This window comes from Dermacentor silvarum, chromosome 1, assembly GCF_013339745.2.
Source record: "Dermacentor silvarum isolate Dsil-2018 chromosome 1, BIME_Dsil_1.4, whole genome shotgun sequence".
Lineage (NCBI taxonomy): Eukaryota > Metazoa > Arthropoda > Arachnida > Ixodida > Ixodidae > Dermacentor > Dermacentor silvarum.
Window position 1 is genome coordinate 51,534,476 of NC_051154.1, and position 19,578 is coordinate 51,554,053.

At 48.1% G+C, this 19,578-nt stretch overlaps 1 protein-coding gene across 11 annotated transcripts in view; it reads right to left on the bottom strand.

Annotated features, from left to right (window-relative positions):
• Nucleotides 1-1,241: 1,241 nt before the first annotated feature.
• Nucleotides 1,242-19,578, bottom strand: part of LOC119462932 (probable nuclear hormone receptor HR38) — a 42,536-nt gene continuing 24,199 nt past the window's right edge. For 3 of the 11 annotated variants that reach the window (XM_049667983.1, XM_049667997.1, XM_049667974.1), the window contains 7 exons: nt 14,261-14,785; nt 7,992-8,166; nt 7,375-7,504; nt 6,435-6,595; nt 5,251-5,450; nt 4,485-4,663; nt 1,242-3,875 (listed from right to left, as the gene is read on the bottom strand). In XM_049667983.1, the coding sequence (XP_049523940.1) occupies nt 3,619-3,875; nt 4,485-4,663; nt 5,251-5,450; nt 6,435-6,595; nt 7,375-7,504; nt 7,992-8,166; nt 14,261-14,785 (1,627 nt within the window). In that variant the 3' untranslated portion in view covers nt 1,242-3,618. Of the gene's footprint in view, nt 3,876-4,484; nt 4,664-5,250; nt 5,451-6,434; nt 6,596-7,374; nt 7,505-7,991; nt 8,167-14,260; nt 14,786-14,847; nt 15,162-15,925; nt 16,106-19,578 lie in introns of those variants that run through there. The other 8 variants (XM_037724097.2, XM_049667970.1, XM_037724096.2 and 5 more) reach the window with 7 other exon arrangements.

Sequence of the window (19,578 nt, forward strand, 5' to 3'; positions counted from 1 at the left end):
ATTGGGCACTTTCGATTATTCGTAGTGCATTTATATTTCTGTGTAACTTATGCTTGGACAAGGCCATGTAACTTATCTGTGCACAGCTCTATGGCTGACTCAGGTTCTTTTACATGCTTTCAGGTTTTTATATGCTTACGACTTTCTCAACCTATGATACTAATTTCAAATATCTGGTCAGTTTTCCAAAACACAACAAAGTAGTTACGTTGCTTTGTATGAAGTTTGGGTTTGTAAATGAGAAATTAAGCTTAGGTTTAGAGATTTTCTTAGTCATAATGCTTACTTGGCGAACTTTTCTTAATTCGGGCGATTCACCACAATGCATATGTTGTAAAAGTGACAAATAAGGACATCGAATAAACGAACGCCGCCCTGTGTGATGCAGGTACTCCAGAAGTGACTTTGTGCACTCGTCCGTTATCCAACAGGGATGGTCCCCTGGAACATTATGCTTGAGTTTGGCTTCCTTGAGCATCTTCTGCCTAATATCCCCAGTACAACGGCAAACCACAGCAGGTTATGAGTTCCCACCGTAGACAGAAGAGCCGGACACTTTGGATTGTCAGTTGTAGATACCCAGGCCCATGTGACAGCAGGGGTCAGGACCCCCAGCACCAAGCCATTGAAAGCAAATTTCCTCCACCCGGGAAAGGTTGCGAAGAAAGAAGCAGACACACGGGGATATAACTGCAAGTGTGCCCCGTCAGCGAATGGACTTGGAGGCTTAAAATTACTTGACAAATTGGCGAAGGAATTGACCCCTGGTGAATTACTTGGACTCAGTGCAATAACCACGTCTGAACCATTAAGCTTTTCTCATTTTCTTTTGTGTGAGCTAACAGTTTGACGCAAGGCAAACAAATTATTTCAAGATGTAGCACCAATTTAACTGATGAGAATTGGTGGCGCTGGTAGCTCCGGCATAGGTTTCCGGCTGCTTCTTTAGTGTTGGAGCATAAAAACTCACAAAAGGAGTTGCTTATATAAAAATGTAAAAAAAGGAGAAAAAAAAAGCTAGCTCTACAATTGTATGGCCCGCAATGCCTGAATCGTGCCCTACATCAACTATGTTACCTGTACCTTTGGTCGTGGCAGGTTCTCGAGGTTTCTTCGTAAGCTTCGTATAGCACACACATGGTCATTTAATTTATTACGGTACGTAGAGTCCTAAAGCACGCGCGAAAATCCCCATCTCTTCAATAACGTGCAGAGACGGAGAAGTAGTGACACATCAACGATCACAACAGCAACAAATTCTGTATTTCACTCACGTCTTTCAAGAAAAACAACAACAACATAAAAAGGGCGGTTGAAAGCACAAAGAGAACCGTGAACCGTGTTACAGTCTTCTGGTCAGCACAGTATTTCTGGGATGGTGACGGAAACGAGTACTCCGGCAGAAGCCCTCCCTAACGAACGGCAACAGAACGGACAACGACTCGAACGTACGGTGGTGGTGGGCGACGGCTGGACAGCACGTCACGCAGGTTTGGTCGGTTTTGGGGGGCCGCAGGCGCGGTCCCATTAGCCCCCGCCGACGCGAACACCGCCAAGGGCGAACCTCCGGTCTGTCGCCCGCAACACTAGCTCGGCTGCACGCCGAGTCCCATCAACATATTCAACATCAACATCAACATGGAACGAGTCCCATCACATATTCCCCTCACTGGGGCCCTTGGCGTGCTGCCGGTGGTGTGTGGGCCCGGCCGGTATGGCCTGCCGTGAGCGAGTTGCTCGCAGAGGCGAGGCGGGGTTCGCTGGGGGCGGGCTCGCAGGACCGCACCAGCGAGGCGGTGCGCGGACAGGATGGGGGTTGTTGATGCCGTTACCGCTGCACCGTTACCGTTCCCATCCAGGCCCCAAGCCGCGACACTATATACGGGCGTAGGCGGACTTGGCGTCTGTAAGGAGAGGCAACGACAGGGGCAAGGCTAGAGTTACGTCCGCTGAGCGCCGCGCGCGCAGCCGCCGCGGCGCTCTTGAAAGGTGAGCACCGGGCTGGTCGCACGCACGGCGCGGACGACGCGAGACGCCGGACCTGTCTTGTGTACTTGCCTCGGGAATTCAGCGCGCAGCTCCCGTATCTTTTTGTACTATCGACATATATTGGTTCCCTAGACACCGAAACAGCCGCACTCTTCAACAACAATCTAAGTGAAAAACGTCGACAGATAAAAATAAAACTGTCTAAAGACTAGAGCAACCTTGACTTTAAGATGCCGGTGCCAAAAGCCCGTGCCTGTTTGTCTGGTGGTTTTGATGTATGTATCCTATGTACACGCGTTGGTATATTATTTATATGTGTATATATATGCATATATATATATCTCAAGCTTAAAGAAATGAACACTCAACGTATTCGAGGAAATAAGCTGACATCGTGAGAGCCGATTGGAGGTCTGCGAAGAGACAGCGTGAAAGAAAGCAAAATGAAGGGTGCACAGAGGAAGCCAACGGCTTGTGGAATGTTTCGATACTCTCCGGGCGCCATCCACGAGAGCGCAGTAACTAAGTTGGTCTAGCCACGAAGTAGCGGGGAATGTTGCTGGAAGGCAGTGAGGGGTCTCGTGTGTGTATCGTGTCGCCGCGTCTGCTGTACAGAAAAATACGAAAGGCAGGCTCTTCTCTTTGTACATGACTTGTCAAGAGCGAGTACCCATGGCATTCTCTCTCTTTCTGCCTTTTTCTTCCTTTCCGGTGGGTCTTCGAGACCAGTTACCAACAAGTGCTAACCGACTGACCGCCGATCGTTTAATGGGCAGGACACCACAAGATGAAATAGAAAGCGAATACAGCATATCGAGCAAATCAGGGTACAGTACACGGAATACGGGCGGTCCGCTTCTGTGTACAGGGCAACACACATAACATTTGACTAGATCCAACAGCAAAATAGACTCGAGAAACATTTTTCAACACGTGCGCTTTGGGGACCAGTATATCATGTACGGCGTGTATATCATGTATACGAATATATATCCCAAAAAGAAAGGGCGCTCAACTTCAACATGCGCTCTATTTCGGAATACGTTGACTCGAAATGCGAACGAAACAGAGGGCGAGCTGGCTGACTAGAATGGGCTCTGCCGAAGGGACTAACGGTAGCGCGGCAGGACGCCGGTCTAGCGGAGCACTGACGACTCGTAAGTATGGAGGGCCCGGGCGGGCCTCTCTCTCTCGGGTGACGCGGGGTGTACGCAAATAAATAGCGCATGAGAGGTGATAGTGAGCCACACACAAAGGGGGACACACAAGTTCTAAAGATGTTCACGGGTGCGATGCAAACAAATGCCATACCACGGTGAGAGTGCGCGAGCGACAGGACTATGGCGTGCCGGCCACGTTTACGGAGCGTGGCTCTCGTGGTCGCCGGACTAGTCCTCGGGTGCAGGACACGAACACACAAACGAGGCGCCGGAAGGGCGCGCGAGTGAGGTGGGTGGGATCACAAAGAAACGCCTCGACAAGACACACGCGAAAACGGACGACGCGACTGCTATCACAATCATTATTGTGAGACGGCCCCGGCCGGGTACCGAAGGCAGATTGACAACAACCACGCGGGACAAAACAAGAGGGGATGATCCGATGTGCGGAGGGCGAATGTTCGGGCCTTCAGAACGGCAGGCTGGAGACGAACATGTTCTCGATGACCGTCGGCGCGGGCACCAGGTCTTCAAGCTTCAAGTAGAAGATGCGTTGCAGGCCCTGTACGCTCAGGCTGCGCAAGTCCGGCAGCTTGGCCAGCAGCCGCGAGAAGTAGTGTGGCTTCTTCTGGGCCTCGCTGTTGTACGTCACGTGGTCCCTCAGCGACCCGATGATTTTCATCTGGAGCCGCTCCACCTTGGCACCGTCCTTGAGGCCGTGTCGCTCTGCGGCACGGGAACGAAGCACGAGCGCACCGTCATTTATACAGCGCAGAACTGGAAACGTATTGTCTACTCGCGTTGACAGCACTCTGCCATCTCTTCTTATTCAGCCAGCAGCAATTATATGCTCGAGAGCTTAGTCGCTGACACTAGCGCAGCCCCTGACGGTTACGCTCGCAACGACGGAAACTGCCGATAATCTGACGTCACGTTCTCATGTTCCTTTACATTGTGCACAAAAGAAAATCCATTCGCCCGTATAACCTACAATACAGTGTTGGAGCAGGGAGGTTCTCTTTAAATTTCACTCAAATTTTGTCATCGTGCATACGCTACCGATAATTCTTAGTAGTTGAATGAGGCAATGCAATCACTAAGGGATACGTTATACACAAACAGTGGCCAACAGTGAGCACTCTGATCTTGACCCTTCAGAACTGCCTTGTGTGTATTCATAAATTTCCCAATTGTTCTGCATAATCCGCTGGCGGTTGCTGAAGTCTGATTAGACTCCCCCAATATTCGGCATGCTGTATAGCTACTTCGACTCGAATGCTAGCATTTACTAGTCGGGTTACGTGCGCGCAGAAACGGCCAAGAAGTTCAACTTACCTGTTACGAGCGTCAGCGCTGCGAGGCATGCGAACGCAGATATGTCTATCTGCATGGCGTGCAGGCTTCTAGAGAACTCGAAGATGGCAGCCAACCATTCCCCGAAGATCCTTTCGCACTGGGTTCGGTGGAGGACGACGCCGTTACAGAAAGTGAACTCGTCGTCTTCCTGCCTGATCCTGCACAGCGCGCAATTGAAAAAGGAACGAAAAGCATGCAAATAAGTTTCAGATCCACATCGAATTTTTTTCGCTCTGAAGATCATCTCTGCTTTAAACGACGGCAGAATAAGCAAGCATGCCATGATTTTTACTAGTGGATACCGCGGCTTGCACAGCAACGCTTAGAGGTTAATGGAAGGGACGCTTGCTGTTTAAAAAAAAAAAAAAAAAAAAGTCAGATACACCTAGCACCTGATACGTTACCCCTAAGTCGGACTTTCTTACTTACTGCAGGTGAAATGTCAGGAGATTTATTTTAGTTACCGTCGCCTTAGTCGTTGGCAAACATAAATTCAGTCGACATAAAACGTCACCGTGCTGTTTCTACTCTCTTTTTCAAATACAGCTGGTTTTTCAAGTAGTTGGATATGACAGGTGAACTTTTATCTGTAATCATTACGAAATAAGAAAAGTAGTTTTTTTTTAAATATTTGAAGGCCAAAACAAGCGAAGCTAGGTCTATTGTTATCCGTGTGACTTCTTGCAAAAGCTTCGTGCATCCCGCTGAAGCGACGCCAGTCATATGACTTTTGTGGCATGCTTACCTGTATGCCAGTCGAAGTGCAAAAAGCTCGAGGCTGGCAGACTGGAAAAGAAGCTCCTGGTCACTTTTCTCCAGTTCATTGAATCCCGGAATCTTCTCGGAGAACGTTTTGATGACGTCAACCGATGAGGTCAATAAGTTGTAGAACTGCTGAACTTCGGCTGCAGTCCTGCGGCTTTCATCGACCGGCATCTCCTGGCACTGTAAAGGAGAAGCATAAAAAAAAAAAGATCTCAGAGGCCACGAAAAGGGGCGCAGAAAACGCGACAATGTCCTTGCCCACGAAGGAGCCTAGTTTTTGATGAAGGTGTCGCTTTTGAGCCTTCACCCCGGAGGGCGCTGGCATAAGCAGTTGGGGCTTAAGTGCTTTTCATCATGACAAAAATTGTGCACACTTTAACAAAACCCAAATACTATAGCACAAACTGAAAATCACCTTGGGAAACAACTTAAGCATAAAAAATGGCATTGTGACGAATAATTTGGAGCGATTTCACTGCAGGCAGTTAAAGTTAGTCGACATTTGGGATGGGTGGTGACAATTCATCTTTGAATTGAACACCGCACAGAAGGCGAGGGATATATAGAGGGAGACAGAGAGCGATAGAAAAAATTAAAGCAGTGGTGTGTCGTCTTCTCTCATTCTGATCCTCGTTTTCTGCACGCTGCTCTAGTCAAAGATGAGCTGTTCAAGTACGTGCGGAGACTCAAAGTTTGTAATGGGCAGAAAATAGTATTTCTTAAAGAATGAATAGTAGTAGTAGTAGTAGTAGTAGTAGTAGTAGTAGTAGTAGTAGTAGTAGTAGTAGTAGTAGTAGTAGTAGTAGTAGTAGTAGTAGCAGTAGCAGTAGTAGTAGTAGTAGTAGTAGTGAATGGTTGCTGATTAAAATATGTAAAGGAATAGGAAGTAAGGAAATTTCTGCTCGCTTCACTAACTGTCTAGCTCGACACCTAAGCGGCGACAATCAGAGGGAGGATGAGCTATTGATCACTGGACAGGTACAGAGAGAGCATAGCTGAAAAGATCGAAAAAGAGATCAGAAAAGGCTATTTAGCGTCGACTTCGAATTCACACCGACTCTAGATTTTTTCCCTTTTGCATGTATTCCCTTTTCGCCTTCAGCTGTGAACTCCATGTAATGGGGGTACCGTGGTAATGACCGTCAGCGGCGAAGGAAGGCTTACCAATGAGTAATCCCTGTTGGCGAGATCTGGAGAGGTGTCCACGTGGGCCCTGACCAGTGCCGTGATGAGGCTGACCGGTGGCGATGGCGGGGACTCCTGGGGACTCTTGGGCTTCGAAGGCAACCTACCCCGTCGACCCTTAAGGCTGTCCGTCCGCACAACTGAAACAGGCGCGGCATATGAACATCCGATCGCGAACAAAACACGCCAGCTGAGTCAGCATACAAGATTACACGAAAAACCGAAAAGATCAACAATACGAATCGCCGTATGTACATCGCAGGGCCAAAATTATGACTCCCGTTCTGTACAACCCCGAAAGAAAGTCACTTCAAATGATTCCACTACATATTTCCCACGCTACATGAACATCATTACATGCCGCGTTAATGAAAGCTTATCGCTTCCACTGCCCAAAATGAATAAGACAATATATTAAAGATAGCGAAATTAATGCAGAAAGTTATCAGGGAGGGTGACGTGTTGTCGTTGTTTGTGATAGCGATAAAGTTCGGGGCAAAGAGGGGGTTTAACGACCGCGACTGGGTACGAACAGATTTGAAATGCTGGGAATAAAGATATTTGTTTATTTATTTGCATACATGCTCCTGCAGCCCCAGTACAATATCATTGTAAATGGGGGAGGGATATCATACAAAATAAAACATGGATAGTAAATATACGAAAATGATAAATATATTCAGAAAGGGAGACTGAACGGCAGTAAAAGAGGGTTAGGAGGGAGTGATTACTGCATAGAAAGGACTTTTATTAGTTTTTGACAAAAATTGCCACACGGCTTGGCAATCAACAGCATTACTGAGGGCGGAGGATATTATTAATTAGCGGGCTGCAAAGCGTGTTAGCAGTTGTTCTTGTGCTTCAACAGCAAAGTGACGCCACTTGAATCAAGATGAAACGAAGGAATATTGCCGCTTACCTTCTTTGACCATTCCAACAGCGAGACATTTCTGAAACCTGCAGAACTGGCAGCGGTTTCTTCTCCTCTTGTCGACTGGACAGTCTCTATTAGCAAGGCACACGTATTTGGCTCCTTTTTGAACTGTCCTCTGCACAAAAGAGAAAATTGAAATAAGGAAATTAAACATGAAAATGAAGGAAAGAGAGCGAAGAATAGGACGAAATCGAGAGTTGACAAACACAGCGCTACAATATTGCATTATTGGAACTTAAGAAACTATGACGACCAACCGGCCAATAGTTAAGTCATTAGTCATCTCCGTTCATTATGTAAAAACAAACGCGATTGTCTATTCCTAAATTAGATGACTAAATCATGGCTCCGTTTCTGATTGCGCCCAATTAGAGTCACAGTACTCCCATGCCATCGGATTGTACGAGAGCTCTCCGAAATGAAGCCAAGCACGGAAAAAATTAGTTGTTCTCTGGTCAAGGAGTTGCCCGCTCTACGATTTTTTCTTGAAGTGTCAAAACATTCGGTATGCTTAATATAAGCCCAAGATGGTGGAACCCCTTTTTTGAAAGTCGTCTGTATACCGCGGTAGATCGCTGCCGGCACGTGTTCAAGGGCCGTACCTTGAAGAATCCCTTGCAGCCCTCGCAGGTCCTGACGCCGTAGTGCTGGCAGGCGGCGTTGTCACCACACACGGCACACAGCTGGTAGGACGGGGTGGCGGGAGGCGGCGACGAGGCCGTGCTCGATCCCGACGCCGGCGGCGTTCCGGGGGCCGACGGCGGGGCCAACCGTCCACTGCGCACGAGGGACATTTCCGTCTATCAATGTGGACACACACCCACGCATCGGAGGAGTCTGACGCGAGTCCTCCCTGCTTTCCTAAACTGAAATGTCATTTCAGGTCACGGAGCGCAGAATAGCAATCTTGATACCACTCCGGCTTTCTTTTTCTGCTTTTTTAAAAACCCAAGTTCGTTATGGGCAGTAGTGTCTGTTAGTGGCAAGAAGAAATACGCATGACGTCATAGACCCAGGACATAACTTGTGCGAATGTCATGGCTGGTCCTGTTGTGATCATAATATGCGAAGAAATCGACCTTTGTCTTGCCCGAGAAGTGCCACAACCTCCGAGTCCTTTGCACTTCGCAGAAACGAATTTTGGGCGCCCCTCTGCGTTTCCGCGTTTCTGCACGTCTTGATATGTCACAGTTTTGTCGAACGCGCTGTTGCTTTGACAGTTTCAGATACTAAAGCATGGTAGGAAAAAAAATTACAAATTAGCTGGTAAGCGTCGCCTAACTCAGGTTTGCGATTCGCAGTGAGTTATGTCACACGTACGGGTGAACCGTTGTGGCAGTCATAACGAACGAAAAACAGAAGACGACGAAATACATCCACGCGGTTTAAGCGTCTCGACTAAGAATATGCGTCCTAACTGTCATCCTCGTCTTATCCTTGCGCTGTGCAAGCACAGTTCGTTTTCAAAATAATATGATTGCTATAATTTGAAAGCAAACTTGAAAGCGTTCAGGATCATGCTGTGCCTTTCTCTCTTCTAGTGCATGTAATTCTTTCGCGCTAGTTAAGCACCGCAAGAGGTACCGTTTCTCCAACTAGTGATCACGGGCTCTAGCTGGCATATGCGCAGTGTCGAGCTGAGCTTCCCGTGAAGCTGGCGGCTTCGACACCAGCCACCTAGTTCATATGTAAAGATCGATTCGTGTACGAAGGTAAACTAGAATTTAGTCCGCGCACTCGACATCGCATGACTCACACGACAGCGCAATGCATGCCCTGCGCCACATTTCCACGTTACTCAGTCTCCCGCGGACTGATAGAACCGACCGGCATTTCAGTCAGCGCGTTAAGCAACAAATTGGCGTTGCCTTTGCGTGGTGAACATATAGACTAACGGAAATAGGCTATAAATACGCATGGGTCGAATACCTCTTTGTTTGCTCGGTCGGCATAATGTAAAAATTCTGTTACAATAATCTTTCTCGCGCTTCGTCAGTGATCCGACGTCACTCCGCCTACGCTATCGACATGGATCGTCCAGTTATAAACAATATATGATAAGAAAGGAAGAAAATTGAGCCAAAGAAATCGTTACATATTGGCCCTTGTTTGCATACTTTTTGGCAGGAAAATGTTGCAAATGACAAATATTCAACGTGCTGCATGCTGTATGCTTACGCGAGCGACACAACCTTGATCGACCCCGACCACTTTCGACAATTAGTGCATGTATTGCAAGCGAGAATGCGGGGCGATAATCAGGTGAGAGCGTGCTGGCGACTACATTTATAAATAGTCACGCGAAAGCTACGTTCGTGCACGTGAACCCAGCGGAAGGGCAACGGCATGAAGACAATACCGAGGCAACCGGGATATTGGAGGCGCTCAAAGGCAAATAACCCACTGCAATTAGCGCGAACTGAACGGAAGGCAAGCAAGCGTGAACGTGGCGCGACACAGCGGAGGCTTTCGAATTTGGGTGTCGTTATGCCGCGATATTACCACTGACTCGTTCTTGAGGATAAGCCAATCAAAAGCTTTTTCAACAGCAGTCGCTCCAAGAAGGTCGCAACAACATTTAGGGCTATCCATGGTAGAAGTCACGTTGCGTAAACGAAGTTGAACTATGTGCATTGAGCCAAGCAGATTGCCTAAGGGTAAAACGTATTGAATGAACAAACCAGCATTGACTGAAGTTGCTGCTTTTATGTTTAAAATTGTATTTTTTTCTAGCACAATTATCTTTCTAATTATATAGCACGTACAAAAATGAAAACCGCACACGTGGAATCTACAAGCTGAAGCTTTTCTGTTCGTTCAGCCAATGCGCAAAACTATGTCCATCTTTTCAACTTTGGATCACTGCGACTCAGTTGATCCTGCTCACTAGAGTCTACGAAGAAGGTCTGTATATGCAGTGACCTGAGTTTTTATTCCAGTAGCTTCGAAAAAAAAATTGCGCTCACCGCTGCTTTGCTATCGATTAAATTTCGTCAGGAAGGTCTCTAAAGCAAATTACCGTCCTCAGCGGCAAAACAAACATGGCTATGCAAGCAGCCGTACATTTTAAAACCAGACAAGGCAATTGGCAGCTTGCAGTTTATTAGAGCATGGTAGTTATTTTAAATACTGTATAGAATTCAACTCTGTGAGGCAACTCTGGTTTCACATACTTCGGACCAGTTGACTTGCGAAGAGAAACAAACACAGTTATATGCAAGCTATAGAGAACGACTCCCGGCAGCAAGAAATTAAGCCGCCCAGATTCTGCTACGTGGAATGTACCGCAAAGTAGGAACAATGCGTCAGGACAGCCAATACTGACTTAGTTCTGGGTGTGTAACAGGAGGTGCACGACAACGAAATGAAGCAAAAGAAATGACAGGTATTGTGCCACGGGTAGCACGGAATTGACAGTCCCTTTGCAGTGATGCAAACAATTGTTCTATGGCGGGTACATTGGAATACTCTTAACGGTTACTTGGCACAAAAAAGGCATCGGAAAAATACAACTGCCTTATGTCTGTACAGATATTCTGACGGCCACAACTATACTGTGAGGTACCAGCCTCTCTACGAGGCTATCGAACCCGGCAGCGTGCACGTGGCGCTTGTTTTTCTACGCCTGTAATATCGTACAAACTCGGCCAAACACTGCTCGAAATGACCGTCATAAGAAGTGACGTGCACTGCATCATAATGACAGAAATACCTGGCAATGTGGGCAGTTTGCTTCGTGTATATTTCATTTAAAAGGCATTTCCGAGCGTATCCATGTTGCAAGAATACGCGAAGAAATGCTACGAACAGCTGCTTGTCTAGTCTGTTACTGGTCTGGCGCTAGTGAATGGGGGATTATAAATAATTAGCTATGAAAAGTCCGAATCCCTTGAATTCTCAGAAGGGTAGTTTCCTGAATGTTGCTCCAGTGAACTGAACAGTCAAGTAATCTGCTGAGTTCTTAGTGTTCCAGGCTGCAGAAACAAATCATACTCCTTCCACAATCCCATGATAAAAGTATCACATGTACATCTTAATGAATGGTATCTTCAATTCTTCTTTCTTCTTTCTGGGGTTTTACGTGCCAAAACCAGTTATGATTATGAGGCACGCCGTAGTGGAGGGCTCCAAATTAATTTTGACCACCTGGGTTTCCTTAACGTGCACTACAACGCAAGCACACAGGCGTTTTTGCATTTCGCCTCCATCGAAATGCGGCCGCCGCGGCCGGGATTCGATCCCGCGATCTCGTGCGCAGCAGCGCTGGTATGAGAACATCATATTTATATACTAGTGTGGACGACGTCACGAATGGACAAAGAGGACGTCGCTCCTCGCCATTTTCGTCTTTCTCTTGAGAGTTGTTTCGCCTTCCATTAGCTGCTCCCTCACGATAGGGATGAGAGTGAGGGCACTTTTTCCAACGAAAGCAGACGGCCGCCGTGCACGGATAAGAATTTGACCTTATCAAAATGCGATGACAAAAGTTGTGTTCGTCACAAGCTGCCCGATGCTGACATAGGGGAACTGACGCACTTACTCGGTTGTTTTTCGCTCAACAGAAAGGAAAAAAAAAATGATGTTCTACAAGGTTGGGCTTGCTTGCTGCTCGCGCATGACCTGAAGCACTAACCACTAGCAAAAGAGCTGAGGAATGAGAATGAGCGCATACGTCAAGCGTCCGCGCTAGCCCTTCCGCCGCTACCTTTTATGGTAGAGCGGGAAACGTGGTAAAATTGCTGAGAAAATGCATGCCGAATCCGATTGATTTATTGGGACAGGTTTTATAGGAAACAGTCGAGATGCAGCGATTTTTGGAGAAATTATTAACGTGAACTGACAGCAACCCAGTGGCTGAGGACGGACGGCGGGGAGTTTTCTCAGAACAATAGAAAGATGGGAAAATTGGTTGGGATTCATGGTGCGGAAAGCCAGGCGTGCAAAACAAGAACACAATAAGAACAAAAAAGACGTTTGCGTTTTCCTGCTTGTTCCTATGTCCGTACGCCTGCCTTTGCGCGCAGTGAGGTTTCTCTAAGTGTTCGGAAGCCTGAGCTTGGTGGCGTACTTATTACTGGTTACCTTCTTCTACATGAGACAACCTTGTGGACTGGCTATATTCGCTATATAGCCTGCTCACGTAGGGTGTGTTTGTTAGCGGTCATACTTTATTTTACACAAACTAGCTGTACAATGGAAGACGATCATGTGTGATAAGCTGACAACGAAAGTAATGCATTTCTTCTTTCTGTCGCCACTGCCTGGGCGCCCAACTGAAATTCAAATTTTTACGCAGTAGTTTCCCTACTGTAGCAAATATATTTAAAACAACAACGACAGGAACACAAGCGCCGTGGATATCAATTTTAGGGCAGAAGAGCAAAGTCAACAAGCTGCTTTTTGCAAACAGTGCGAGCAATATGGAAGTGGTGTTTAGCAATTCGGGTTTAGCGAGGATTGAAATAGTCTTGACGCACTGTTTTAAATATTTTTGTCCCCGACTATTTATTTACATTTCATAGGACCTGCTGCACTGCTGTGGGACTGTACGTAATACAGAGTCCACAAATTAGCGCTTTAAGAAAAGTAACTGGGGTTGGATCAGGCCGCTGATATGAATACGTTTTCAAAGGGTTGCGCTGAAGGCGAGCTGCATGTGACAGCTGCCTCGCAAAGCCCCAATAGAACCACAAATAAAGCTTTCTTTAGTGACCAGCTCAAATGATTGAGTCCATTGGTAATACAGTTTAACAGGTCTCTCCACCTTCACAAATGTCGACACACTATCAACAGTGATAAAGAAGTTTGTATGTAGCACACGTCAAGGCGAGAGTGCCTTTGACGCCCAACGAACAATCGGAAGGCGCCGTTGGGCACTCTTCTGTGTCATGTTACCGGAAAAAAATAGTAATAACACTTGCTTGCAAAATAACAGTATAGATCTGTCTGTCGTCACTGTCCGATCAGCTATTCATCATGTTTCTCGAACCAGCTGCACACAATGCACCACCGTCTGAGCCACAGAAACCAGACTCCGCTGCGCCGCTGTTCACAGCGTGTAGCATATAGCTTCAGCCTTGCGCTTGACTCTACAGCGGTTCCAGAATAGGCGAGGAAGGATGTATTCAACTGCCGGGAGATTATGGTTTCAGCAATGCCTTTACCACAGAATTACAGCGTACCCATTCAGGATGGCTTTCTGCCCGCACGGGATGAAATGTGCACGTTCCTTGTAAACTCACGTGGTGCTGCGCCTAAAATTTTCTGTGTGCATGAATAACGGCAGCGTAAATTCGTGCAATCGCTTTACCCGAATATTAAGCAAGTTTTGTCACAAAAGTTCTCTGAAGGCGCAGAAGTCGTCTTAATGGCGCAGCAGCCATCTCTTGACTAAAATGCGCCAGTTCAGCGGTTACCAACAGTAAGAAAAGACAAGAGGCATATATGATAGTCTGGAAACACACATTACATTACTCCACAAAGCCAACTGCGTACGTACGACAGAAAATCACATTTAGTGCGACACTTTGCTTCCAGGAAACAACGGCATTAATGATGCACAGATACGATAGAGAGCACTGCGACCGTTAACTGGCAATGCCAGCACAGCATGCGACACTAAGAGCATTTAAAAGTGCTGGCTGAAAAGGCATTCGATAAAATCAAGAATTAACTTTATGAAGATAGCACCCAGAGTTTACTAGCACCTCTGAGTTTTAAAAACAAGTGCGTTCTTGCTCCTAACGCTAGGGCACATTACAGCACAAGGCATCGCTTAGAATTTTTTAAGGAATGAGCCCCATTTTACCACGATGTCAAGGCGGTTTCGCGCATGTGAAATATGATACGGGTGTACCAAAGCCAGACTCACCCTGGCTCGCTGGTCGCGGCAGCGGCGGCCTTGAGAAGCGCCGGCTTGCGGGCCTGCGGCCACGTTCCCCCAGGGCTGGGCAATGGCGGCGTCAGGTCGCCCGGGAACGATGCGAGGGAGGACGAAGATCCGGCCGACACGAGGCTGAAGCTGGAGCTTTCCGAAGGTCCCGGGAACACGAGTCCCTTCTGGAACACGGGTGGCGACGGGTGAAGGTAGCCCGAGAAGCCGGCTTTGGCATGTTCCTGCTCAGCCTGATACTGCACATAGCAGCTTGAACTCTGGTACGACGGCGGTTCTGTCTTGTAGAACTCCTGGGAGGTGCCGGCCATCGGCTGCGGCGGTGGAGGTGGCGGCGTGAACGGCGGCCGATAGCTGGTCGACGCGTGAGGCTTAGGAGAGAAGCCGCCCACGGACACCTGGTAGGCCTCAGGGCTGCCGGCCTCAGCCGGCAGCTCGGTGTCCGAGCGCAGCTCCTCGAACTTGAAGGAAAACACGCCGGAGTGTGTGATGTCCCGCCTGTACCTGGAAGCAAGGGGTTTTTGATGAAGAGCCTGGCCAGTGCAAAAGTGGTGCGCACAACCCACCTGGGCGAGTACGTCTCCTCGAAGCTGGGCAGGGCGGAGGGGTTTGCGGGTGAAATGCTCAAGGGAGTCAGAGGTGTCGGCTGCTCGGTGAGGGGAGGACTGCTGACCACCGGGAAGCCCGACTGGAACATCTCCTGGTAAGAGGAGACTTCTCTCACGGTGCTGCCGAATACCTCAGAAGGAATCTGCGCTCCCACTAAATCGAGACCGGGGAGCTTGAGCTCCTCGCTCAGCGATAACGACTCCTCGGCTGTGAACGAGGATGAGAGGTAGTCGGCGTGTAAGAGGCTGCTCGTGGAAGTTAACGCCGCGCTCTGCAAACGAACAGCGGACGATCCAATGTGAGTCCGCCGGCAACGCAATGCGGCGCCCCCGCTCCAACTCCGCACAGGCCGGGCTCAGTCCAGGCCTCGGCCGAGCCCGGCCCGTGCGCTTTTTTCCCGCGCTTGCAATGGGCGCTGCTCGAAAGCAACCTGCGAAGCCAATGGCTCTGCCGTACCGCGAAACGCGCGCGGGGAAGGCGAATTTGGTTGAAGAGTCTGCGAGCAGTTCCCGGAAACATTGCAGAGCGGCCGCTGCGGAGAAGAGGGCCAGCGGGCTCTCTTCTCCGCAGCGCTTAGAACATAGCACAGCACTTCATAGCACGCTCCACATGACTCTGGCAATAATGCGCGAGCACATACTTCAACATCACAACTCAAGATCACACTGAACCGCGATATGCAGGCGCAGGAAGTACCAAATGTAGCATACATACGGAAGTAGGTGGTCAATCACGCAGCTTACCCAATGCAAGTAATCCACAAGCATACAAACCACATTCCGCACATAAAAATTGCATGAAATACGTCGAGAAACAAGGGAGAACGAGTGCAATACACAAAGTATAATGGCGCGAGACCCCCTGCGTCGTTACCCGTGCCTCATCAATAGCTAAACAGCTAAGAGCCAGATGAAAACGAAAGAAGGGCCGCAGGCGAATGCCGGACTGCGCACGCGGCCAGTGGCCGAGCGGATACGTGGCAGTCGCGCGGGTCCGGTCGCCGCCACCCCATGACTGGTGCTTCTGGAGCCTTACGTGAGCTCTGCGTACGAGACCGTGCCAGGCGCCTTGGATGCAAAGAGCCGCGTCCAATTCCATCCGCGGCAGTCTGTCTTCGCAATGAACACGAGCGCAGCCGCGGGTTGCATATAATCGGTCGCGTCAAGGATTACATGTCCAGTGGTGATGCGCGGTTCGCAGGTGCCAGAGACAATGAGGAGAGCATGTCATGACGAGGAAAGAGGGCTGGAACGGAAGGGAAGGGCGCGCAGTGGGGGAGAGCATGTCCACACGCAAGGGCGCGAGCGATCCGCAAAAGGCTAGACGTGGTCAGGGCGAGTAGCAGCAGGTGCTGGGCGTGCACAAGCCGGGCTCTGTACGTCATGCGGGGACCAACGTCAACGGCGCCAATGGGGTGCCATCCGTCTCCCCCCGGCATTTGCTTCCGCGGGGAGAGAGCGCTCCGTGTCCACTCAGCAGCGCGCTACGCACCCTCGCCGCATGCGCGCGAAATGACACTGACACGAGGTCGAGGCACTTCATCCTCAGCGATCGGGCCACGCGTCTCCGCGTGTCATCTGTGCGCAGCCGCTGCTGCCGCAAGGCGAGCGCGGAGCGCCTTGGACGAGATCGGTCTCCAGTTGCGCGCGTCCGCATTAAACACGACAGACGACTTGGTTAGTGGGTGTGGAACAGCGCTCCACCAATGCAAATTACGCGTGTGACACCTTAATGGTCAGCGGAAACGGTAATGAGAAGGAGAGTGGGACGCCAAGAACCGGGGTGTACGCGCACAGATCCAACGGAAACATCGAAAACGAGCTACCCAGGCTTGCTGAGCCTTTTTCCGCTCAGCTGCGACCTCCGGATACCATTGCGCGCCTTCTGATAGGTGCACCCGGCGCGGAAGATCGTCCGCTCTCTCCGTCTGATCTGATCTGACTTTTTTCTTTTGCGATTCCTCGAGAAGTGAGGGCACGCTTCGTGTACGCCCCTAGCGCGCCACGCCTATATGTTCCTCCATCGAGGCAAGTCTCGAGTGGGGAGCGCGTATCTAAAAAAGCACTCAGTTTTGTCGAGTGCATCATGTTCACACGACCGATGGCTTTTAGAAGGTTTCAAGAGTGGTGCAAGCGAGCCCAGATCTAGCGTTCTCCCTTGAACCGCGAACATTAGCGGCCACATGGAGCAGCAATGAAAGACACAAGATATGAACACTGCCTGAAAAGAAACTCCTGCGGGAACCACACAGAAAAGCACTTGGAGATTTCCACCCTTCGTCGCCAAACCCGTTATTGCATGTGTATGTCAATATGACACTGTTCCACGAGAGACGCCACAAGAAGCTATGGCTGGACGCGATTTACAGTAAGTATTGACAGACAGCGCGGGTATTTTCGTGTAGATACGAACCGATATGCGTATACCAACCCTTGTGGCCGAAGTATATAAATCTTATGCATCAAAGATTAGGTTCGTTACCAATAGATTGGTACACAATGTCCAGAAGTAGGAGTCGTGCACAAACGCTCAGCTTCATTAGAGAAAGAAATGAACCTAAAAGCAAGCACATCCATACACTAGTATTATGCAAGTGCTACGCACGCAGCAGGATGTGATAAGGGTGAAAAAAAAAAAAGATGAAAAAGTGAGAGATTAACAGAATGAGGACAACGAACGGCTAACTGGCTTAAGATAATGCGTTAAGAATTTTTGCAGAAGCTGTAGCGAAGAACCTCAAAAATATGTAGACGACGAAATGCACAGAAGAGCCTCTGCTTCTTGGTATTGTTCAGTTAGTTGGTAGTCTTCGGTTAAAAAACTTGAACAGATTCATTAACTCGACCATCGGCATTTCACAGCGTGAACGCGAAATGATCAACCGATGGCTCCCGGATAACTTATGGAAGAGATAAACGACCGATAGAAACAACGTCCGGTCTATACGTGTACTCTCAGCTTGCGGACAGGGCGACCAAAGAACGCATTACTCAGTATCTCGGACTGTTGAAATAGACGTGCACGCATAAAGCATGGCTCCGAAATCTTGGAAATTTTTGTACATTCTTGCTTCGACCAACTTTAGTGGGGTGTATTGTTTATTTTCCTGTCTCATTAAACTTTCGGTCGGTTATGATATTTGTGGTTGAGGTGATGCTGCAGGCCGGTCAAGCATGACAAGCTGTGTTGAAAATTACTACACCTGAGCGTCTACAACCCGAATACAAAAGTGACTTATCAAGCACCCAGCAAACCCATGTCACGCAGAAGTGCAAGCGCAAGACGCTGGACTTTTGACTACCTCCAGCCTTTTCTAACGTGTGTACATTCCCTTTTAGTCATCTGTGCTCACGTTTGGAAGATATATGAGCTCTGCATTGCAAGTGGAATTTTTCATTATGATAGTCATGGCTCCTGTGTCATTGCTCAGTGACAAAAAAAAAAAAAGAAAAAAAAAAAAAACGCCAGTTACAAGGTGAATAAAGCGAGCAAACAGAGGACTCATGCTAAGATTGGCACGCGAATCTTTACTTGAGTCTGCGGATTAATGAAATAGCAGGCGCAGCACGATGCGGCACCCCTTCAGTCTTAAACGCGCATTTAACTATGCAGGTCTACACGATGTTGTAATGTATGCACAAATTGTGTCCCTGGACGCTACCCGCGATATCTTCCTATGCCCTCTGCTTCGATTGATGGAGGTGAGCGTTGCGTGTGCCAGCTAAGAGCGCGGCACTGATTGCAGCAAAAGCATTTCCTATCTACTCTGCAATTTCGGTGCCATAAGTGAACGCGCTGATAAGCTGGTACAGATATGGCACTCAAATGAATGCAGACCACCCTCACAAGATAACTCGTTACGCCTGTGTATGGTTGAACACCAGCAAAGTGTGTGAACGGGTGAGTCTATATACTATCTCTCTCTCTCTCTCTCTCTCTCTCTCTCTATATATATATATATATATATATATATATATATATATATATATATTATATATTCTTAATAAATATTAGTTTGAGATCAGCGCTTGTGTCCGTTTCTTCCGTCATTCATGCATCGGTTGGTGCGATGTTTTCTACAATGAACACCAGCGGTTGATCGTTATTATTAAGGATAAAATTATTTAGTCAATTTAACCTGCTCGTCTTGATACTGAACGCTTTATTGTATGGTAAAAGACGAAATATAAGACACCGACAACAATATTACGCAACACGTTAATGACAATCACTTTTTTTATGAGAGAAATAAAGATAGCAAGCAAGCTAAAAGCAAGACAACAATGTGGTAAACGTTCTTTGGCCCCCACTGAATGATATTTAAACAGGGATTTTTCGCCTAAGGCACTGATGGCTCGAAACTGTTCGATTCGGTACACTTTTGCCTTTGTTGATCGATGAAATTGAACCGACATGCCCATGCACATTTGTACTCACAAAGGCAAATTGGGAGATTGCTTAACCGTCTGCAAATGATTTCCAGCATGGCACAAATTACACTGAACAAATACATGGCCTCATTAAGCCTTGATAATGACAAATCGAGTTGAGCCAGCCTTTCCCAGGTCTTCAAAATTCTTTAAGTTTGACTGTAAGAACTCTGCTTTCGTTTACTATCTCCTAATGTCTACTCAAGGTAGGGCAACAATGGCACATCACTCCATTGTTAACCTTCGTAGTGTTTCGTT